A 24,498-nucleotide genomic window follows, 5' to 3' on the forward strand; every position below is an offset into this window, starting at 1 on the left:
TATAAATATGGGGCAGGCTGGTGGCCTTGAGTACAATCCCATATGAAACACTAGATATGTAGCTAACCTGTCCTGTTGCTAGCGTCGCTGCTGCTACACTTGTAGTTTTAACATGCTAGCTTGATGAGAACTAGCACAGGTATGTCTGTGTGAGCTGGAAATTACCCCTCAAGCTCCAATGTAGACATATCCTTAGAGGGAACATTATTACATCCTCAAGAGCTTCCAGAGCAATTAATTCTCACTTAGAAATAAATCTGTTGCAAAATATCAAACTCATTCTCTGATCAAATTGAGAACAAAAAGAATGTGATTTACAGATGCTGATTCTGAGCTGATACCTAGCTTAAAGAGAGGCTATCCCACTGATGTTGGAGCTGTGGCTTAAACAAAATGAAGATAGCTAAACATTCTCCTTTGAGTGACTGGTTGTGCTCGTGTACATTCCAATGCATGTGTATGTGCACCTAATGCACTTGAGTACAAGACTTCTGCCAGCAGTGTGCTCCTGCCCTTCTCATGCATGGACCTGAGGCCATAAAAGGGACATGGCTGCCCCTCTCCCTCTCAATTCCTTTGCACCATCTGTGGTGAGAGCTGGACAGTGAGAGTTCCCTGTCGCTCTTGAGCCTCAGTTAGCCATCTGTGACAGAGATTTTCTGATTTGTACATACTTAGTTCACTTCGTATAGTGACAAGTTAGTTAGTTAGCTGATGGTTTAAATCCAGGGAATTTTTGCATGGCAAAAAAAAGCCAAAATATCTGTGTTCCACATGCACAGCTGTCACTGAGAGTTTCAAATGTTGCCTAATTTGTGTAGGAGAGGGACAAGTGGGGAACAAATGTCCTATCTGTACCTCTTTCCCCACGAGGATGAGGAAACAAAGGAATTCCTGTCTTAAAGTTAGTCTTCCTGAAAAGACAACATATCCCTCTTAAGAGCCCGAACCTGACCACGAGAGAGCAGAGTATTCCTCCACAAGGAGTGCCTCTCTGGGTGCCATGGCTCCAAAGCCTGTTTGGAAGAGAAATGTAGATTCCTAGGATTTAAGACGTAAGAAAGTTTAAACAGATTAACCAAGAAAATGAAGAACAGAATGGTTCTCCTATCATCTGTTATCCCTTCCTTGAAGGCAAGGAATTAGTATGCTGCCTCCAACTGCAGGATACATACATACTTTCTGTGGCTAGGATGTATTGCCACATGAATTCTAGTTCATGGTAGGCAATATGCACTACCAGGGACATGGTGCTGCCCTTCAGCCTAACACATGCCCTGAGGTTGTTTACCAAATGCATGGCAGTAGTGGCAATTCATCTTCAACATTTAGGCATTCAGATATGCCAAATGTATGGCAGTAGTGGCAGTTCATCTTCAACATTTAGGCGTTCAGATATTTCCTTATTTGGATGACTGGCAGTAAGGAAAGAGTTTACTGTTAGGATGAACAAGCCATGCTGGTGTGCATAGCAGGAAGAGCCACTTATCAATGAAATGGAAAAGGTTCTCAATCTGGACTGAGTCTCACTGGTTGTCACCAAGTAATAGAGAGATAACACATATATTAGATATTACCCATATATAGATTACCTGCTATATTTATATCATATGGTTTTCCCATCAGTTTTCTAAGGGTGCACTTAGCCTCCATCTCTCTGATACATCCACTGGTAGATGGATTTTTTGTCTTTCTTAATTCTGTCGATGTCTCAGTTCTTAAAGTCCTAATTTTCATGTGCCCTCCTGTCTCTGATCCACTAGACGAATTTAGTTTTGTCCTGTTTGATGGTCCTCCTTTTTTTATTTTTTAGCAACAACATCCTTATAATTGTTGCTATCAATGAAAACAGCAGTTCTGGTAGCAGTCAGGTACCATCTGCCAAAAGGGAGCCTGAGCTTCAGGCACTGTTAACCAAGCCCCCTTTAAAGACATTTCACAAAAACAAAGTTTCTTTTTGGCCACACCTTGTTTATGTTTGAAGTTCCACCTCAATCAGATCATTCATATTCTAGTGTTTTTTTCCCAAAGGCTCACTCTCGTAAAGCCAAAGAGAGGCTTCATACTTTGAACATTCTTTTAGATTATCTCCTATACACTTTGTAGGAGTGCAGGGCAGCTGGTTAGAGAACTGTGTATATCTCATTGGACTTCTGACTGCATCAGACTCTGCTATTATCTAGTAAAGATTGCTCTCCCTCCGAGGATAATGGCCCATTCCACAAAGGTTCATTCCACTTCCTCAGTCTTCTTGAGTAACATACCAAGAGTGGATATATGCAAGGCAGCAACATGTTCACTAGCATATACCTCTTCCGGTCACTGGGCTATCACTCAAGCTTTCTGAGATGGTGCCAGTATTGGCCAGTCACTGTTGCAATCTATCTTAAAGTGATCCAAAGACATTCTACTGCAGGTGACATTTGTGAACAATCACTTTTTAGAGGAAAAATGGTTACTTACCTAAACAGTAACTATCGTTCTTCCTGTTGTATTGTGCACATACATGTTCCACGACCCTTCCCCACTATTTAGTGTATTAGTTGGACAGTGGTATGAAGGAATGGAGAGGGAGGCAGTGGTCATGCTCTTTTAAAGCCCTTGGCTCCTTGAATGAGGAAGGCAGGGGTGTGTGTGCCACAAGTGGTACTGCTGGAATACATCTTTGATTTGATTGAATGTGGCGCACATACACTTTGAGCAGAATGCTTCTATTCACAATGCTGTTTAATGTTTTTATCAATGACCTGGAAAAAACCATAAATTGTCATGACAAAGTTTACAGATGCCACAAAAATTGGGGGATTGTTCAATATTGAAGAGGACAGGTTCCTGACTCAGAGTGATCTGGTAAACCGAGCTTATGCAAATGGACATTATAAAATGGATAAATGTAAATGTATATATCTAGGACCAAAGAACAAGATTCTATCCTAGGAAGCAGTGACTCTGAAACAGATTTGGGGTTATGGTGGGAAATCAGCTGAATAGGTCTTCTCAGTGTGATGCTCTGGCTACAAGAGCTAATGCATTTCTGGGATGCATAAAGGAGAGGCTTTTGCCTAGGAGTAAGGAGGTTATTTTTTTTTTTCTATATTTGTACCGGTACGATTGCTGCTGGAATACTGTGTCCAGTTCTGGTGCCCACAATTCAAGAAGGATTTTGTTAAACTGGAGAGAGTTCAGAGAAGAGCCACATGAATGATTTAAACAAATAGAGAACACACCGTATAGTGATAGACTCAAAGAGTTCCATCTGTTTAGCTTAACAAAGAGAAGGCCAATGGGTGACTTGATTGCAATCTGTATATATCTACATAAGGCACAAATAGGTATAATGGGCTGTTCGAACTAGAAGAGAAAGATATAACACAATTACTTGCTGACGGCTGAAGCCAGACAAATTCAGACTGGGAAGTAAGGCATAGATATTTGACAGTGAAGGTAATTTACCATTGGGACAACTTACCAAGGGTCGTGGTGGATTCTCCATCACTGACAATTTTTAAACTAAGATTGCACGGTTCTCTAAAGCGGATGCCCTCGGCATTATTTTTGGGCAATTTCTATGGCCTGTGTTATACAGGAGGTCAGACTAGATTATCTCAATGTTTTTTTCTGACTTTGGAATCTTCTGAATCTATGAAAACTTTTTCTCCTGAGTAGCAGCACAAATTACACAAGAGACCCAAAATTTTCACAATTTGATTTGTGTTTGAAAGTTCAGGTGCTTATCCAAACCAACAAAACTGTCTTTAGCCTTGACTTCACAAATCATTCAAACCTTAATCATCAGCCTCTTTAACATCCCCTTGGTTTCCCCATATGTCATCATTACTAAGCATTCAATACACTGGGTTTAAAACAATCACTGAAATTGAAATTGGGGTCGGGAGGGAATATTCCTCCAGGACAGATTTGAAGAGGCCCTGCAGGTTTTTCGCCTTCCCCTGCAGCGTAGGGCATGGGTCACTTGCTGGTGGATTCTCTGCACCTTGAGGTCTTCAAACCACAATTTGAAGACTTCAATAACTCAGGCATAGGTTAGGGGTTTGTTATAGAACTGGATGGGTGGGGTTCTGTGGCCTGCTTTGTGCAGGGGGTCAGACTAGATGATCACATTGGTCCCTTCTGACCCTAGAATCTATGAATCTATCTATGAATCTATGAAATTAATATATAGATTAATTCGAGTTTCCTTCAGTTCTAAGAAACTTCTTAATAGGTATTTAGTGTTCATTTTATCTAAATTCCAGAATGTATTCAATAATACTCAACTTCCTTACACTCTGACACAGATAGTCTTCTAGCAGATTAAACAGTCATCCTGTGCTTCCTTAAGAAAAGCAATTGCATGGCTACTACCCCGAATATTCTCGGTAACTTTCAAAATTCTCAGCAACTATTATTTGTGTATCTTTCCAGCTCTTTACTAATGATAATGGGATAATTCTCATTCTGTTTCAGTTGGGATTCTCAGGTACCTGGCTTCACTTTTAGCGACATGTTCATTCAGATTTCTACTCGTCTGCCATCACAGTATGTCTACGGCTTTGGTGAAACTGAACACACTACGTTTCGGCGTGATATGAACTGGCAGACCTGGGGAATGTTCACCAAAGACCAGTCCCCTGGTGTAAGTAAAGATAAAATTTGAATTAGATTCTTTTCTAAGCAGCAACTATGTTCTTGGTACACATTACTTAGAGTTTATTTCCAGGGTAACGATAGTATATTTTGTTTTAAAACAATGCAGGCAGTAACAATGGTGTATGATATGCCCTTGTCACAAATATCATTATCATTACAACAAACCAAAACAAAGTTTAGTAACAGTTAAGGTCCTAACAAGTAACCTGGAGTTTGGAAAAAAACCTCTCTTAAAACAGTTTATTCCATTTTGGAATAATTGCACTTTTCTCTGAAGCATCTAATATTTACCACATCTGGAGATGGGATAGCAGGCTATATGGGCCACTGCTCTTATCTGTTGTGTCAATTCCTATGTTTCTATGGTCTATGTTGGGTTCTACAAGAACTGAGCAGAGCTGGAGAACTATTTTAGGCCATACTTTTTGCCAGTTTTCTCTCCTCCTTCCCAAATTCTGGAAACTTAACTTTTATTAACTTTTCAAGGTGTGATGTTTTTGTTGAAGGCCACTTTGTGAAATCCACTTCTAGCCTGAAATACTGTGGTTTTAATATTTCATAGAGACATGTCTTGGCAGCAGTTTTATCCACTTTTCAAATATGGCTAGTGTAAAGAGGACAGGGAGAGGGAGAGCAACCCATAGACAATCACTCTCACACACACAGTTAAAATATACATTGGCCAGGTTTCCTGCGATGCTGGATGCTGAGAGCTCTCGTTGACTATAATGGGAATTACAGGAGAGTGCCCAGCAATTCTGAAAGCACACACCAACACCCGCAGGTGAAGTTGGGACAGAAATGGTGAAGAACATAAGCACAATGGTTCCACCTGCAAGAGTGAGACGGGTCAGTACCAGATCATGCAAGCCCAACACCCCCCCACTACACGGGCCAACCTGAGGCACCAAGACATCAGCAGCAAGAAGCAGGGAGCAAGGAGAATGCAATTGTCACATCTCCCTGTGAGCAGAGCAGGCATTAGCTCAGATGGAACCAGCCTCATATCACTTTCAGGCTGCTCCTATAAATGTGACTAAATGCTGGAGGACTTCGACATTATCCTGGGTGATCTTTTCTGGCTTGAGAGGGTACAAAAAATGTCCACTCTTCCAAGTTCATAGTCTGGGGCTGCTGCCCAAGCTGGCCTCACTCCCTGAGAAGATATAGAAGTATGCCCAGGTAGGGCTTCTGCCTGCCAACAGAAAGGGAAGGAAGTGGGTCTATCTGGGGCCTCAAATGTAAATAGTAATTTCTATATATACACATATGTAAAACGACTAAGACTGATCACTGACTCACCCTGACTTGTGTTGTTATGAAAAGTGGTTCAGTAATGAGAACTGTACGTTCATGTTACACATATCACATTGCAGTGGGAGCAATCACAACAAGTATTCCAGCAAGCCACAGTATGGAGAAATTTTTGTGAAGGAATTCTGTGACACTGCTGAGATGAAAGTTCAGTGGATTAGCAAACTACATGACTTGACTCTTTAAAATGAGTGCTCCATAATCATTGGTTTTTTTGTTGTAAAGTGCTGAGCTGTCATTGTTAAACATGTGTGATAGGAAAATCCATGGGTGGATCATGTTATAGACTGTTACATGTTTCTCTCCTTTAGATGCTGCTTCATCAGTCTAGTCATTAAATACCTTGCTGTCTTCTATTTACATAGTTGTACTCTTGTGACCTTTATAATCACACCTTGAGAACTTTTTGTATAAAACAAAAATGCAAAAGGCCAGTTGAATGTATCAGTACAATACAAGAAAAGTGCCTAAAAGATGAAAATGGTGGGAAAGTTATTTTAGTAGAGTGGATTTATCAGTAATCATTTAGGAATATTAGACTGTTTACTTGCCAGTAGAATGTCCACAAATTATGTCAAGTATCAGAGGGGTAGCCGTGTTAGTCTGGATCTGTAAAAGGGGCAAAGAATCCTGTGGCACCTTGTCTGTTAGTCTATGAGGTGCCACAGGATTCTTTGCTTCTTTCACAAATTGTGTTGACCTCCAAAGTGAAACCATAATTTTTTTCTTCTTTTTGCAGTACAAACTCAATTCCTATGGTTTCCATCCCTTTTACATGGGCCTGGAAAATGATGGAAATGCTCATGGAGTCCTCTTGCTTACCAGTAATGCAATGGGTAAAAAAGAAAGAAAAACTTTCAGAAATAGTTTCCTCTATTGTGCACTTTCTCATAACAATGGTTTATTCAACTACTTGCTTCCTGAATGTATGCTCTGCATTTGCAGATGTCACATTCCAGCCAACCCCTGCTCTGACGTATCGCACTATTGGAGGAATTCTGGACTTTTACATGGTGTTGGGCCCAACGCCGGAGTTGGTTGTTCAGGAATACACTGCAGTAGGATTAATTATGTTGAAAGTTCTACAATCAATTGTATTTTTGTCCAGTTTTCCATATTACCAGGATTAAATGTTTTCTTCCCCCCAATTTTATTGTTGTTAGCTGATTGGACGACCGGTCATGCCACCATACTGGTCTTTGGGATTCCAGTTATGCCGTTATGGATACCAAAATGACACCGAAGTCTCTGACCTCTATGAGGCAATGAAGGCAGCTCGGATACCTTATGTATGTTGTTTGCAGTTATAATTAGTGATGTTATTTGAATTCTCTAATCACAGATTTGTTCTCTAGGGAAAAAGAAATGAGAAATAATTTATAGAAATGAAACCGCATACTGTACTGAAACGGTATTCTTTGTATGCTTTAAGCCCATTTATGCCCTCTTCACAGATGATATTATCATTACACCAAACAAAAACAAAATTTAGTCCTATGAGTACCAACTCTTGCTACTCAACCTGGAAAGAATGAAAGAAGTTACGGGAAAAGTCTGCATCATTCCTTGTCACCTTCGCATCACCTACAGTGTTGTCAACAGTGTTGATAAGATTGTCCAACATACCATAAGGCATTCGCTTCCATCTCCTACAGATTCTGAGGAGCAAAACATTCTCTAACTTCATCTATATTTTGTCCTCATGCAGAACCTTAATAGTAGCCTCATATTCCTTGTATCCATGCATCTGGCTGTCACAGAGTTGGTTCATTTGGAAATTATTCTTCCTTAACATTGCTAAGGTTACTGTTAAGGTTTTGTGTAAGAGCAGAAGTTGGATGGAGTCCAAATTAGATCATTGCCCGGTACTGGCCACTATTTGTAATGATACGCTTTTTCAAGTAGTCTGCAAGGATGGAACCCACGTCTCTGGATCTAAAAGCACGAGCCTCTACTTTTTGAATTAAAGGACCAAGCACATTATCTTAGAGAGAGTAGCAAACTCGTAAACCTCTATATGTGATCACGAGGGGATGCATCTTTTTAAAAAAACACATTGTGTGTTCTTGACTCCATTTACACTCTGTTGGTGGCTAGTGGTTTACTTCCACCTAATGTGTGGAAACTACAAGCTGCCTTGTCTTCACTCTGAGTTTATCTAGTATTAATTAACCTGAATTAGATAACGTGAGTTAAGAACACATCATATTGTCCAAGAGCAGACAAGGCCTATAGTCAGATAAATATCTACTGATGTTAGCATGGTTTATACACTTCTTCTGGGGCAAGGAAGTTTATCCCAGGTGTCAGAGGGCTACCATAGTTCATCTCCATTTATGTATAGCCCTGACTTGTAACAACAACCCTGGTCAATTTATTTACAGGATTATATAATTTTATAACTGGAGCTATACATATCTCCTAGAACTGGAAGAGACCTTGAAAGGTCATCAAGTCCAGCCTCCTGCCTTCACTACCAGGGCCAAGTACTGATTTTTGCCTCAGATTCCTAAGTGGTTCCCTCAAGGATTGGGCTCACAACCCTGGGTTTAGCAGACCAGTGCTCAAACCACTAAGCTAACCCTCGCCACCAAGATCGATCAAGATTAAATTCTTGATCTCAGGAATTAACAGCATAAACTACTGCTTAAGTTAAAGGACCATACAATTTTTCCACCATGTCACAATGTTACTGTACCATTCTGTTTTCATGGCATTCTCCCTGCATGATATAGAGCCGCAATTTATATATCTCTTTACTTAACTTTTATTAGCTGCTATATAAGAACGTTGTAAAAATATGTTCATAGAAAACGATGCTTCCTTCAAATCTTAAATTGTACCTCTCTCTAAATATTTTGAGCCAACTTCTTCCTGGTGCAAATCCACTAAATGTATAGTATGGATGAATATATAGAACATACTGATGAATCTAGCCCAATGTCTTTGCTTTAAAATACAATATTTTGCCCTTTTACTTTTGTTAAAGCCAGCACTTTTCTTACAGTCAGGAAAACTAATTCATAAAAAATTAAGAACCCCAGATGATAGCATTTGAACATTCTGAAGCTAATCCGGTCTGAATCAGACTTTCTTAAAGTTAATTACGCCCTTGACTTCTAAACTAATTTCTAAGGTTTTTTGTGTCTTGTGTTCACTTATTGCAGGATGTACAGTATACAGACATTGATTACATGGAGCGGAAGTTAGACTTTACTCTCAGCCCAAACTTTGCAGGACTTCCTGCTCTGATTAATCGAATAAAAGAAGAAGGAATGAGATTTATCGCTATTCTGGTCAGTAGTTTGGTACTTTTTTCTTCACTTAGTATACTTCTAGATAGTGAAATACCCTAATTCACTGAATGAATTAAATAATGTACATATTTGCTTTCTTAAAATAACTGTAAAAGTGGATTGTCTCTGTATTTTAGGACCCACCTATCTCTGGCAATGAGACAAATGCTTATCCACCATTCACAAGAGGTGTGCAGGATGATGTCTTCATCAAGTGGCCTAACAGCCCTGAGATTGTCTGGGCAAAGGTACTGTTGTGAGAGTTACAGTTTAACCACGAGGAGTGGATTTCAAAGGCAAAAATGACTGTTCTGAATAAATTGTATTTGTTTTTAATTGAGGACTTTCTTATGGCTTTGCCCGCCACCCATCTTGTTTAGGGTGTCTGTGGTAACTCTGGGAGAGATAATAGTGAGATGGTTTAGACTGTAGTGTGATCACTATAAGAATGATCTTCAGCTGTATATCTTTTCTTAGGGAAGGAATGTGAATGTGCAGAGAAGGAATTTAATTTGTACATTGCTAAATGTACGTACACTGCTAAACATGTAACATTCTCTTGACAGTTGAGAGTACACTGTGACCTGCAAAGAGTATATTTTAAAACCTGTAGGAGGTCTCGCAAACTACATAAAAATCAATTCAGTGTAGCTTAATTTATTTTCTTCCCTCCGTTCTCTTTAGGTTTGGCCAGATTATCCTAATGTAGTAGTTAATGAGTCTGCAGATTTAGAAACACAGATCAAGGTATGTTCGCTTAAGTCTTCCTCTAATCTTCCCTTCAGCCCCCTCTCTCTCACAGTCTCTCCACCTCAGCCTACTCTACTTTTCTTCCTTCCTTCCTTCCCCTGTCCCTCTTCTCTCCTTCCCTTCTGTGAATGATCTCCCTTTCTTTGGCTTTCCAGTTCGCTAATCCCTCCTCGCACACCCACACACCACAGATTTTTTATTTTATTTTAATAGGGGAAAAATCATGGAACTAATATAATATTTCAAAAAGTCCCTTTGCTTTTGTGTTGTATCCTTCCTCCCGCCCTTTGTCTTATGGACTTAAACTGTAAGATCTTCAGGGCAGGGACTGTCTAGCACTCTATATATACACTGATAAAACCATGTTCCCAGTTGGTCTGTAAGGCTGTAAAACAAACTGTAAATAATAAACAATAGTTATGAAGTGTATTTTATAAACTAATCATCCTAAACCTACACTTTGTATAATAAAAAAAGAGTTGGATAATGAAATCTTACAAAATTGAGAGAGTTGAACAGCGGTAGGATTGTTAACGAACACTATTGCTAATCACACACACTGTTGACTATTAAACCCCCCAGCCATTCATATGAGGTAATCCCTATTGTTCCTCTCGCTCCATTCATTTAGATTTTGGTTCCCCCAATTGTACTAATGCTGGATAAAATCCTATAGAAACATAGGGTAAAATCCTGACTCCATAGAAACCAATGGCTTAGAATATGTCTGCGCTAGAGCTAGGAGATGTAATTTCCAGATTAAGTACACATAGACTAAAAATCGAAGTGTAGCCACTTCAGCACAAGCACTGGAGGAGCGAGCAGCCTATGTAATCCCTAGAGTCACAGATGGGATCAGATCTGCTAGGCACTTCTGCGGCTTTCACCGTGGTAGCTCTGCTTCTATTTTTATGACACTAGCTCAATCAGAGCTGCTGCTGTTCTGTCTATCCGAGCTGGAAATTGTACCTTCTACTCCAGTGAACACATAGCCAATGAGACAGCATTTCAACTTCTGTCCCTATTGCCTTACAGCAATCCCACAGATACAAGTGTCAGGCCTGGCCTACTAGTGTGGCGAGGCACCAGCAAGAAACTTAAGAGTCTTGAGCAGAATCAAATTCCCCTGAAACCAATATATGGAATCGGGCCCTAAAGTTGTCTCGGGCCTTCTACATCTGCCTTCTTTGTGATAGGTTATGTGTAGTACTGGTTTACAAGTCCGTACTATATTAAGAATTGAGTCCTGGGAGAGTGAATGGTTTCAAACTCTTCTTAAGAGTCATGCTGACATGACTTAAGAACATAGGACCTGGCATAGTGGGTCAGACTGCTGATCCATCTAAACCAATCCCTTATTGGTCCATGAGACAACCTTCTCTCTTATCCCATGACTATTTAGTTTGCTTAAAAGCCTTTTGGGGAGGGACCGTGTCAAAGGCTTTCTGAAAATCCAAGTACACTATATTGACTGGATCACCGTATCCATATGCTTGCTGAGCCCCTTTAAGAATTCTAAGGGAATGTGAGGCATGGCTTACTTTTACAAGACTCTTCCCCCCGCCCTCCAATTATCTTTATCCAGATTTATTGCCCCAAAAGAATAGCTTTATTGTGGGCATCTCCCCCACCTCCTCTGCAGTGAAAACTGATGCAAATAGTTCATTTAGTTACTCTACAAGGGCCTTGTCTTCCTTGAGTGCTCTCTTAACACCTTGTCATCCAATGGCCCCACTGCCTGAATGGTAGGCTTCCTGCCTCTGATGTACTTAAAAAATCTTACTGCTAGTTTTTATGTCTTGAACAAGTTGCTTCTCAAATTCTTTCATGGTTTGCCTTATGATACTCTCATAATAATCTTGCCAGAGTTTGTTCTTCTGCCTGTTTTTCTCACTGAATTTGACTTCCAAATTTTAAAGGATGCCCTTTTTGCCTCTAATGGCCTCCCTTACTCGGCTGTTTACCCATTGTGGCATTCTTTTGGTGCTTTTACTGTCTCTTTTTCATTTGGGTTATACGTTTAGTCTAAGCTTTATTTACCTGAGACTATTTGCTTAATCGGAGACATGTTACTGAACAGTTAACAAAAAATATGAGTTTTAGGATTGAGTTTCATACCACTGTAGGTTCATATTAACAATAGATTTCTGTAATTTAATTACAATCTTAGCCAGTGGTTTAATTTGTTTTAGGTTGTTAAAGCAGTGAATACATTGATATCCAAACCTGTGTCTCTTTCCCTTATTGTCTGTTACTATTTAGCTGTACAGAGCTTATGCAGCCTTCCCAGATTTCTTCCGCAATTCTACAGCACAGTGGTGGCAAAGAGAAATAGTAGAATTCCACACTAATCCAATAATCCAGCGAAGAGTGTAAAAATTTGATGGCCTGTGGACTGTAAGTGCATGCCTTCTCTTTGTGTAGTAATCACTTTGTAGGACATTTGTTACCGGTTCACAAAATTCTTTCTATTCTAAGAAGGTTTCAGCAACTTTTATGCTACTAAGTATTCATTATCTTTAATACCAAGTTGACTGCCTCTTCATCTCAATGGCTGAGCCACAATGACGAAACGTGAGGGTTAGCCTCACCAATCACCTTCAAACATGATGTATGTGTTTAATTCTGTTTGTTTTGGGGACTCTGTGCCTGACGGCCACATTACATTCTGCTTTCTGTGGGAGTTTAAGGATCAGCTCCGACTTTGTGGTGAGCCAGTATAAACAACTGTGGATGAAACGCAAGTTAGCAGGAAGGGAAATCAGAGCACTAGTTCTAGAAGAGTAATCTAATGCCCGCCTCTGCAAAGGTTTTTCCCAGTTGTGTAATCTTGTGAGTCAATTTAGTGCTCAAAACGTTGGGGTAAAACCAAATTGACTTCAGTGAGTTATTATTTAATTGGGCACTGTGTAAGCTTCGTTCCATCATTATTAGTGCACGTTCGTCCCTGTAGAAAAGTTAAATTTCAGGTTATGAAATTGCCTAAAATGCAACAATATAGGCCACATAGACAATTCATGGAATATCTGTAGATGAGATGAGTGTACAATCTATATCCACATTCATCAAATGTGCCATATCAGTCAACATTATTTTGACAAATAATGTTCTCAACAGCTCCTCCCAAAATCACTGCAAAAGATCACCTTGCTTTCTAAATAATGTTGCCATTCAGTGTAAATAACTGGGTTAATGTATATTACCATGAGGGAAAACCTTCTATAAGAAAACCTGTGTTCCTGCAGTATGTTTTTCCAATGGCTAATATATGAAATGTTGGGTTGAGTTTCAAGTAGTCTAGGGGATTATGACACACGCTAGTTTTATTAGAAGATATGTCTAAATTCCCTAGAGTCCTTTGAAAACTCTCAGCCTCAAGAGATTGCAATATGCATGGCTTCCATTTACAGAAAATATAACTCTGTATCCATCTTCTAAAGAATATGTCAAGACAGAGATTTCTGTGCTATTAATACAGTACAATAATGATATGCCAATTTGGATAAACACCATCAATATCATGATACTATACTTTGACAAGCATTGAAAAAAATCTATTACCGTCTGTGTTTCTGTATCCAGCACAAATGTCTGTCTGTTAGTTCATATAAAACAAATTAAGGGGTAGCATTTTGTATGGCTCGAGTAAAATATGCAAGTGGAGCCTGTTGAATAGTAAAATGCTTTACTGGTGAAGACAAGCACAGAGTTTCAGATTGCAGTGATCTGTGGGGACATTTCAATGGGCATATGGATATTAGAATTCGAGATGTGTGAGAAACATGAACACAAGCAGCTTCTAGGCCTTAAAGAGTGCACACCCTGCCCTGTGTAGTGATTTCCTCTCTTCCCCATGCTGATTCAGAAATGACACAGATGTACTCCATAGGGAGCTATACAGCCACGTCCATAGCTTCTCAGCCAGGGAGCCTGAGAAGCAGGGGCCTTTAGTGTATGGAAATAAAATGCAAGTTTTGGGGAGCACCCTAATTAATTCAGTCAGAGCTCGGGAGAGGCCAACAGCTAGTGAGGAAATGAAATAATATTTGTAACAGCACAGCATTTGTCAGCAGAAGGGTTTGATGAATTTTCCATTTGTATTCAATCTGTGTGTATATTTGCTCCCTCGTTTACAAGTAGATGGCATATTTTTCTCTTAGATTCAAACGGGCACATTTAGGAACTTTAGTTTATTGACTATCTGAGTTGACATTGGTTCAGGGCAAAGTTACTGAATATTTGTGTTCTTTCTTTAAAAAAAAAACCAAAAAAAAAAACCCCAGGACATGAATGAACCAGCAAGCTTATTAATGGAGCAGTTGATGGCTGCAGAGAACCACTTCTAAACAACCCACCTTATATGCACGTAAGGAATCTTATCTGCACTTGCATTCTTATTATCACACAGATTGTTATTAAATCATATCCTGTGTCATCCAGCAGAAAAGATTTGTAAATTAGATCCTTCATTATTAACTATTCTCTGTGGGCCAAAATAAGAACGTTTCTTTGGTCCAACCTTGCATTAAATATTAGGCATTAATTTATTTTTCATATTAAAATCCATGCTGCAAGGAAAGGGTTGTAAGCATCAACAATAATCTTTTATTTAAGAATACTTCCTGTGATATGCTTTGGGGCTGTAGTTAAAAATCCGAGGTCCTGATTCCACATACTAAAATAGCACTTTTGTAGTGAGGACAGTGATAGTGGGTAGATGCTCCTATCCAGATAGTAATAATATTGTGGGCATGAATTAGTATACAAGAGTGTTGGACATTGATAGTATTTGGAGACAAATTCTCAAAAAATTGGAGTGATACCATCAAGGGATACATCATGCCATCATTCTACTTGAGGAACTACTGTTGCAAAGTTGCTGGGAACTCATCCCTAAATGTTCTTGCCAAAATACATCAGGACACAGGCATTTGAAAGAGGGCAGTAGTAAAGGAAAAATGGAGGTTTAAAGAGTGAGTGACTTACCTGGTTTCTTGTTGGCACTCTGTTTAATGGTTTGACTTTTCATCTCCTCCTCATTAGCTTTGGCAGAAAAGGAAAAAGGGCTGGATCTCGTGACCTTGTGCATGGAAAGTCAACAGTTCCTGCCAGATGGGACCCCTGTCAGGCACTATGATGTACATAGTCTGTATGGATGGTCACAGGCACAACCGACCTACTTGTAAGTCAGTTTCACCTTTTTCTTCTCAAAAAAACTAGTGTCTTTGTAGCAAAATTGTGGCCTCAATTACTGAGATGTAAACCCTGAGTAATTTCCATTGCTATCAATGGAAGTAGCTTCAGTGGAATAATTGAGCCTCACCCTCAATAATCTGCAATTCGATCATTAATAATTTGTGGACTTCAATGGGCTTTGGTCAGGTCCCAAATAGCGGGTTGCCATTTTTCTAATACCGCTACCTTGAACATCTGAAATGTGGTCCCGGCAAATACAACTTGCTTTACCAGGGTAAAGGGTGACCATTGAGTTTCTTTTTGCAGGTCAATGATATAGCAGGTCTGTAATAATTAAATTGCCTCTCCTGTTTGTGTTCTTGGAAGAGAGAATTGATCTAATTCATACCAACATATGAAACTTTTGACGTTTGTATAACTCTAACGTGCAAAGCTCCTTGAGAACCTCAGATAAAAAAAATACTACAGAAGTGCAAGCGATAGCCCTGTTATCATTTCATTGTGTAGTACATAATATAACAACAATATAAGATTTTTAAAATATTAATCTAGTGTGAAAAATATTAAGGGCCAGAATGTGCAAGATGTGGGAATGCAAGAAATTATGCCCCTTCTTGCACTCAGTCCCGGGACAGTCTGTATCCTTGTGCTCCCTGAGAAGGGCTGAGCGCTTCACAGGTTTGTTCTGGAGAGCTCTGATGCTGGCTGTAAAGGCAGCAGTCCCATCTTTCTCCCCACTGGGAAGTAGTTCTGATTTAGGTCCTCATCCTGTAAACCTTTATGCACATAAGTAACTTTTCTCATGTGACTAATTCTTCTTAACTCTATTCGCGAGTAAAGTTAACATGTGCATACATGGTTATAGATCAGGGCTTCAGAAGCTATGAATTACATTTTCCATAGAAATGTGGTCTCTCCATTTGATGTCTCCTAATCAGGTAATTTATAGAAAGGATTTTTTTCTTTGGTTGCCACATCTAATGTGCTTCTGTTTGTATTTTTGATATTAGTGCTGTACGCAATGCCACAGGGGAACGTGGAATTGTTATCACCCGATCAACATATCCCTCTAGTGGACGATGGGCAGGTCACTGGCTTGGTGATAACTATGCAAGATGGGACCAGCTTGAAAAATCTATTATTGGTAGGAGGAGTAACTTATTTTAATACCCTCAAGCTTTAAACCATCACAAAGGAAAAAAGTCTGCTGAAGCACAATGACTGCACTAGGAGTTAATTTTGTTTTTAGAGCTATTTCTGATGTTATCACTATTTTCAATATAGGGAGTAGCCCTGAAGCCTGAATGAACTTCTTAGGATTGCCCAATGTAGAACATCTCTCCGCACTGATGCAACCTTTAAACATGTGAAGTTGTATCCAACCTGAGCTATTGTTTTAAACAGAATTAAACATCTCTTTGTCAGATAGACTAAGACAGCTAAGACTGGCTGTTCAGTTAATGCTACACATATTGAAAAACACACTAATGAAGGTACAATGTAAGGAGTTGAACTTTCAAGAATCTCCAAATTAGCATGACCAAAAGATCAAAGGGCATTGAGAGAGGTGATTAATTAAGATCAACTGCATGAGCTTGCCACAGATCTACAGGAGCTCACATTTCCTGTGACATACAGCACCCGGTTCTATGCTGTGTAGTACAAAATCATCATTTGGAAAACCACTACGTAACCAGTGGGATACTGGCTAGTCTCCAGATGCTGACTGACATGGGAAAATTGCTAGGTGGTTTTGTACTGGGAGATGAGAGGGTTTCAGTAAGAGAGGGACAAATCCTTAGAGCTTGAATGGGGATGCAGAACTCTTTTAATTGAGTCATGCAGACACTGGGTGATTGAACCATGCATAAAGAGTCAACGGTATTTTTGCTGAATGACTGTAAGGTTGTATTAAGTGTCTGATTAGCTTCAGTGTAGGAATGTAAACTCCAGTCTATGGAGCTTTCTCAGGTATATGGATCTAGAAACAAAGAGGGATAAGACCTATAGGGAAAACCCTAGAACCATTCAAGCTATAAGGGCTTAGGCTGAGGTTTATGTTGGGTTGTCGTACAAACTACCAAGAAAAGCAACTCTCAGTGATAGAGTAAGTTTGGATGACATCACAGCAAGAAAGTAGAACTGTGCCATTTTACAGTTTTATATCATGGGAAAGTGGGACCAAGGCAGTATCCTAGTCTGTAGTGAATCCCACTTCCCCTGCTAAGAATCCCTCCTCATTTGGCCTGACAGAGAATGATGCAAGTGAAAGTTTGTCTTATTTATTTTTTGGATTTTTTTGGCAGGTATAATGGAGTTTGGCCTATTTGGAATTTCCTATGTAAGTTATTAGTTTAAATTCCTATCGTAAAGGTTTTTATACCATTCTAGTAATCTACAGTATTCAGATCGAATTACCTTTTAAATGCTTTTAGATTGGAGCAGATATCTGTGGCTTCTTCAATGATACAACATATGAAATGTGTGCCCGGTGGATGCAGCTTGGATCATTTTACACCTATTCTAGAAATCATAATGTGATAGGAACTCAGGTGAGTTGACGGTTCACTGTAATTTATATGGCACTGAGATTAGTCAGTTCCAATAGCATTAGCTGTAGTTCTTTCCCAAGATAGTGCTCTGTAATAACGAGAACCCTAAACTAGGTCCTGATTGAGCATCCATGACAATCAATGGAAACAATCCCATTGACTTCATTGGGGCTTGGATCAGAACCTAAATACAGTGTCCATTACCACAGTATCATGCCTGCCGTTTGGCTATCTGGAAGGGAGCAGACTTCACTTCCCAGGAAGCCAGCATAGCAGCTTCTTCATCTACAACCAGCTTCATTTGGACTTGATTTGGACCCACAAAAATGCATGCTTTACTTTCAGTTTATTGGAGTTCTCTAAATGTGCCGGTTTCTAATTGCCGAAAACTTTTTCTTTGAATTTGAGTCAACAAAGTCAAATTCTTCTATTGGATGCCCACATGCATTTCCCAATAGCAGAAAGGTGGATACAAGTGAGATTTTACAATACAAATAGTAACCCTGTTTTATCTTTATTTTTAGAGGCAAGATCCTGTTTCCTTTGATGAAAAGTTTGAAAATATTTCCAGAGATATACTCAATACAAGATACACGCTGTTACCTTATCTCTACACTTTAATGCATGAATCCCATGTTCTTGGTAGCACTGTAACACGTCCTCTGCTTTTTGAGTAAGTATTAAGTGTTTGACAGCAACATTGATACACAATTACTGAATTGTTATGAAGCAGGAGTTCAGTCTTTGCCCAATCATAAACCTCACCTACGCTTTTTCCCTATGACCTATATGAGACTATGGGTATAACCCCTTTCCATAGTCCTTTGTTCTTCTCTCTTCTGACTGGCCCTTCCCCACCTCTGACTAATCGGGAACACAAAAGCAGGCAATCTGTCCCTTCCTGTAGGGAAGTGCAATCTAGGTGGCATGAGCTGAAAAAAGGGAGCTTGTCCAGCTAATGGTGCTCTTTCAATGGCACGTCAGTAACTTTAACCACATAGAAAAATGGTGGTGTTTCACTTCTGTATGGGGCCTCCTGGCAAGTGGAATTGATTGGCGGCATTAATCTGAGTGTGTGCTCAGAATTAAAAATAAGACTGAAAAGATTAAGCCATGATTGACAATGTTTTCATTCTTTTAGGTTTGTGGAAGACAAAAATACATGGGATGTATACAAACAGTTTTTGTGGGGCCCAGCACTGCTGATTAGCCCTGTATTGGATGAAGTAAGCATTTCCAGATTTATGTTCTTTATGGAATGAACATTTAAAAGGAAGTGTATATAAACATTGATTTAAGTTTTAATTCTTATTATAAGTGTGCTTTCACATTTCAGGGAGCTACAGAAGTGAATGCTTATATACCCAGTGCACGCTGGTATGATTATTACACGGTAAGCAACTTAAGATTGTTCTCTGTACAATAGACCTTTTAAAAGAATTGGATCCTAGAAGGTGCTGAGCACCTCCTTCGAGATACTGTGCACCTTTAATTCCCATTGACATCAATGCCTCTCAGAATGCACTCAGCAGCTTGCATGGTCAGGCCTTAATATTTTAGTCCAGTTATTTTTAAAGGATCCTAAACTCTAACTGAGCCCCCAAAACCTAGGAAAGGGTCAAATAATTGTGATCAGATAGGACTGATCAAATATTATTTGTCAATAGTTGCCATTTTTAATAGAAAACTGTGATTCATCAAATAAAGTTTTGTTTGGGCATGCAACCAGTTCTGCTGTCACCATTTTAAAATGGAACTGCTGAATATATGGAAATGCCAGTATACAGAGAAGCAGAGGTGTTTCGGAGTGACTGTCTGGTTATCCCTGGTTAACAAATCATTTTATTTTGAGTTTCTTCATTACTTTGCCTGATTAACTAGCATTGAGACAATGAGACGCATGCATGTATGCACATTGCATGATAACAGCTAGCTCATGCACCTGGCATATCAGACACAAAGCGTACCTCCTCTTTGTCCTGTGGCTGAATTGTCATCCCTGAAGTGTGAATATTTTGCAGTTGAAGCACCAGAAAAGTTATAAAAACAAACAAAAAAACCAAAGAAAGCAAAACCAGCTTGTAGCCAAGGTATAGCGCTCCTTATGATGTAGCACATGAACCAAATATTTACTTAAAGCTATAGCACTGTTTATTAATATTGCATCACAGATGGATTTGGAAATGGCCATATTTATGGATTTCAGTTAATGTTTCTGTGAGTTAATTGTATAAAATTATACGTATGTACATCACTACTTGTACATTTGTAAGCAAAATTGCATTCAACACAATTTTTTATGCCTTCCGACTCAAAAAAAAAATCTTCTCTTCTAGGGAAAATCTCTTGAAGTAAGGGGACAATTCCAGACATTGCCAGCACCTCTTGAGCATATCAATCTTCATATCCGGGGCGGTTACATCATCCCCTGGCAAGAACCTGGTCTTAATACTAATCAAAGGTAAAAGAAATAAATTGGAGTGTTTCCTTTAAAACAATTTGACAGTAATTTTTGAAAAACAATGCTAATCTTCTACCCAATCTTAACAATTGTCTACATGGAAATTTGAATTGATCTGTTAATTTGTATCTTGGGAAGTGAGTGAGGTTTATTTACTCAGCTTTTGAGACCTCAGTGAAATGGATGAGATTTGTATCCTCTGTAGGACCCTTATTAGCAATAATACAGTAAGAAAAACATATTTGTATGTTTCCTTATTTTACAGTATCTTTTTCTTTTTAAAGGACACACTTAGCACTCCCATGCTGCCAATCATGTAAACCCCACTGATATGTGTGGGAGCTGTGCATGCAGAACAAAGGCTGCATGAGCTCCCACTTTGTTTTTTCTTTATTGTCTTTCCCCATAATTTTGAGCTTGGAAATTATGGCAATGGTCTTGCATCTCTTGAGTGAATAATGTTGATATTCATGAGGAACCCACTGAGTTTACTCACATGTATAAGATTACTCAGATGAACAGGAGTTGATAAGAATTAGTCCTAAATAAGAATCAAATTGCTATTTCTTTTTAAGTACACAATGTCTGCTCAGTCTGATGATGTAATGGAAAACTATATTGACACTGAGAATCGAGCATATATCTGTGAGTGTGTGTCAGGGAATCCAGAAGTCAACTTCCAATTGTCACAATCTGTACAGCTGTGACTGCAGTGAAAGGAAGAAAAGGAATGTGATTTCTGGCTTCCTTTTTTATTTTTGTAGCCGACAAAACTTTATGGGACTTACTGTTGCTTTGGATGATAACGAGGTCGCTCAAGGTCAGCTTTACTGGGATGATGGAGTAAGCATTGGTAAGTGTGATCACTTTTGGTATAATATCAAAGACGGGCTCCACTCCTGCAAGTGACAGCATACAGGTAAAACAGGATCAAGACCAAACTGTTTTAAACAGTTAAAATTTTTAAATTAAGATGTTTGAAATATTGGGGGCCATCTCCTCAGAGCTGTCTGAAGGTGGGAGTAGAGGTGACTTTCTGCTCCCTCCTTCCAGAGGGTGATTCTTGGCTGTTCCTAATGTGCACCAGTTGGAACAGCCTCCAGGCTATTTGCTGCCCCCAAATGGTCTGAGAACACAGTGTGCTCCTTTCTGCTCTTTGCATTATCCATATACCAACTGTTCACAGATGGGGGTGCAGGGCCAAGAGTATATTGCTTAGATTTGGTTTATAAACCTAGGACTAGTTTGTACCCAGCCCTGCACAGATGCCTAAGGCAGATGAGTGCAAGGAGCTATCCACCCATCTCTGAGTTATTTCCTATATTTATACATGACTTTTACTTAGTGGGCCATGAGGATCCTCTAATTTAATTTGAAATAATTAACTGCCATATATCCCTAAAAACAGTTAGTTGTAATTATTTCCTTATTTAAAAATCTACAAAAAAGTTTATTTTGAAAATTTGTGCAGAATTCTAGGTCTGTCAGCTGAAATACAATAGTTCAACCTTGGAAGAAATTTGTACACTAACTGCATAACACTAATGAAATATGTTATTTATAGAAATATGAGAACAGCAACAGGTGTTATGTGATCATTTGATTGTAATGTTTTAACTGAAAACAGCAAAGAAAAATTTGGGAAAGGTATTGGTTCTGTAAAAATTGGGTGCATTATTGTTATTTTATCTTTTTTTGGTAGTAGAACAGATTTCATTCTACTGATTTTTTTCTTCTTTTATAGACACATATGAAAATGGTAATTATTTCTTAGCAACATTTGCCGCAAACCAGGTGTGTATTTATATATATATATATATGTTGTCATTTTTAAGTTCTTTTTTTTACCTCCCAAAGAAAATTTTTCAAGACTCAATAGTGTTGTTTAAAATTCTAACTTCAATCATTCTTTTTTCCCCATTCAACTGTGTCCCATTATATTTCCACCATTCATTGCAACATTCCCGAATGTTAATTATATCATAGAAATGTAGGACTGGAAGGGACAAGAGGTCATCCCGTCCAGCCTCCCATGCTGAGGCAGGACCAAATTTACCTAAGCCATCCCTGACAGGTGTTTATCTAACCTGTTCTTAAAAATCTCCACAAATGCAGATTCCACAGCCTCCTGTAGAAGCCTATTCCAGTACTTGTATTAGACTCATTTTCCCAATATCTACCCAACCTCTCTCTTGCTGCAGATTTAAACTCATTACTACTTGTCTTACTTTCAGTGCGCATGGAGAACACTTATCACTGTCCTCTCTATAACAGCCTTTAACATATTTGAAGACCGTTATCAGGCTTCCCCTCCATCATCTTTTCTCAAGATTAAATAAGCCTAGGGGGGTTTTAACCTTTCCTCATAGTTCAGCTTTTCTAAAACTTCTATCATTTTCGTTGCTCTCCTCTGGACTCCCTCCAGTTTGTCCACATCTTAAAACGTGGCACCCCAGAAACTGTACACAACTGAGGCCTCACCAGTGCCAAGTAGAGCAGTACAATCACCTTCTGTTCATATGCCACAGAATGATTTAGGCTTTTCGCAACTAGGTCACGCTATTGGTTCATATTCAACTTGTGATCCACTGTTACCCCCTAATCGTTTTCAGCAGTACTACTGCCTAGCTAGTTATTCCCCATTTTATATTTGTGAGACTGATTTTTCCCCTTCTTAAATAGAGTACTTTGCACTTATCTTCATTGAATTTCATCCTGTTAAATTCAGACCCACTATACAATTTGTCAGGCTCACCTTGAATCCTAATCCTGTCATCAAGAATACTTTCAACCCTTCCAAGCTTGGTGTCATCTGCAGATTTTATAAGCATACTCTCCACTACATTTATCTAAGTCATTAATGAAAATGTTGAATAGTGCTGGTCCCATGTAGGACCTCACTAGATGCATCCTCCCAGTTCAACAACAAACTGTTGATGACTACTCTTTGAATATGACTACTTTCAACAAGTTTTGCACTCACATTAGTGTTTCAGCTAGACTGCATTTCCGTAGCTTGCTTGAGAGACTGTCATAGGGGACTGTGTCAAAAGCCTTATTATAATCAAAGTATATTACTTCTACTGCTTCTCTCCATCCACGAGACCAGCAATTCCATCAAAAACTGAAATTGGGTTGGTTTGGCATGATTTGTTCTTGAGTGGTATTGAGGTTAGGCTGATCGGTCTAAAATTCTCCAGGTCCTCCTTGTTCCCTTTTTAAAAGATAAATACTACATTTTTCCTTCTCCTGTCCTCTGGGACCTCAGCCATCCTCCATGAGTTCTCAGAAATATTTGCTAAGGTTTCCAAGATTGCTTCAGTTAGTTTCTTAAGTACCCTGCGGCGAATTTTGCCGGGCTGTGGTGACTTGAATATATCAATTATCTTGTGATCTGTTCTGGGAAGTTTGGATTAGAACCTTCAGAAAGAGCAGCTCAGTCTTGGGAGGAACTGTCCTGTTAGGAAACAAATATTTTATGTTCCTTTTGTTCAAACACAGTGACGCCCAGGTGTAATAGGATAAATGCTCCCTAGCCCTCCCTCAGACTTCTGCTTTAGTTGCCTTATGAGACTCGGAGTGATCCCAATGAGGAACTTGCACAATATCTCCTGGTCTTGAAATTCAGCCACTTAAGAATACAGCTATCAAAGTCAGGTAAAGGACAAGGAGAATTGCCGAGGATAATACCATGACTGTCTCCTGTCTTAAACTTCCTTGGGGTCATGAAAACAACAGAAATATGGTGAATGTGAAGTTTTTGCAAACTGCAGCAGAAACAATACTTTTGTTATATGCCTGGAACAATGAAATAAAAAGGCTGCCTCTCCTGTAAGGTATTTTTATCACCTAAATACAAAAAAATGTTTTACATGTGATGATCACACTTCATAAAACCAATGAATAAAGGAAGACTTGATGGCAACCTTCCACTTTATTAAAGCAACTAGTGAAAAATTATCCAGATGGTAAGGAAAGAAGAGTAAGAAGAGGATGAAATGGAGATGACTCTCATGGCTGAGATGCTCAGTTCCTTTTTTAATTCTGCCATTAGCCGAGAAAATAAGTAGAAATAAGCATTAGGAATTAATTATGGGATTGTGAACATATCTGTCAACTCCTGTTTCTGCAGCTTAAATAAGGATTTGTGCTACAGAGTACTTGAGGACCAAATCAGAAATGAAATTAGTAGATCCTATTCTATTGGCGGTGAAATTGCAGAAGGGTGAATTTTGCCCATGGTCCCTGGATGCTTGAATTAAATTGCTGTACATTACTC

At 39.1% G+C, this 24,498-nt stretch overlaps 1 protein-coding gene across 1 annotated transcript in view; it reads left to right on the forward strand.

The window, feature by feature from the left end:
- The window catches only part of LOC115657626 (maltase-glucoamylase, intestinal-like), a 59,491-nt gene that overhangs the window by 29,820 nt on the left and 5,173 nt on the right, over positions 1-24,498 (forward strand). The window contains 19 exon segments of the mRNA XM_030575681.1: positions 4,468-4,636; positions 6,704-6,800; positions 6,910-7,022; positions 7,128-7,253; positions 9,132-9,260; positions 9,398-9,508; positions 9,945-10,007; positions 12,273-12,382; positions 13,128-13,186; positions 15,054-15,192; positions 16,217-16,350; positions 17,513-17,547; positions 17,642-17,758; positions 18,283-18,431; positions 18,900-18,984; positions 19,095-19,151; positions 20,095-20,219; positions 20,984-21,072; positions 21,964-22,013. Coding sequence (XP_030431541.1) covers positions 4,468-4,636; positions 6,704-6,800; positions 6,910-7,022; positions 7,128-7,253; positions 9,132-9,260; positions 9,398-9,508; positions 9,945-10,007; positions 12,273-12,382; positions 13,128-13,186; positions 15,054-15,192; positions 16,217-16,350; positions 17,513-17,547; positions 17,642-17,758; positions 18,283-18,431; positions 18,900-18,984; positions 19,095-19,151; positions 20,095-20,219; positions 20,984-21,072; positions 21,964-22,013 — 1,957 coding nt within the window.

Source organism: Gopherus evgoodei, chromosome 9 (assembly GCF_007399415.2).
Source record: "Gopherus evgoodei ecotype Sinaloan lineage chromosome 9, rGopEvg1_v1.p, whole genome shotgun sequence".
In the NCBI taxonomy this organism is placed as follows: Eukaryota; Metazoa; Chordata; order Testudines; family Testudinidae; genus Gopherus; species Gopherus evgoodei.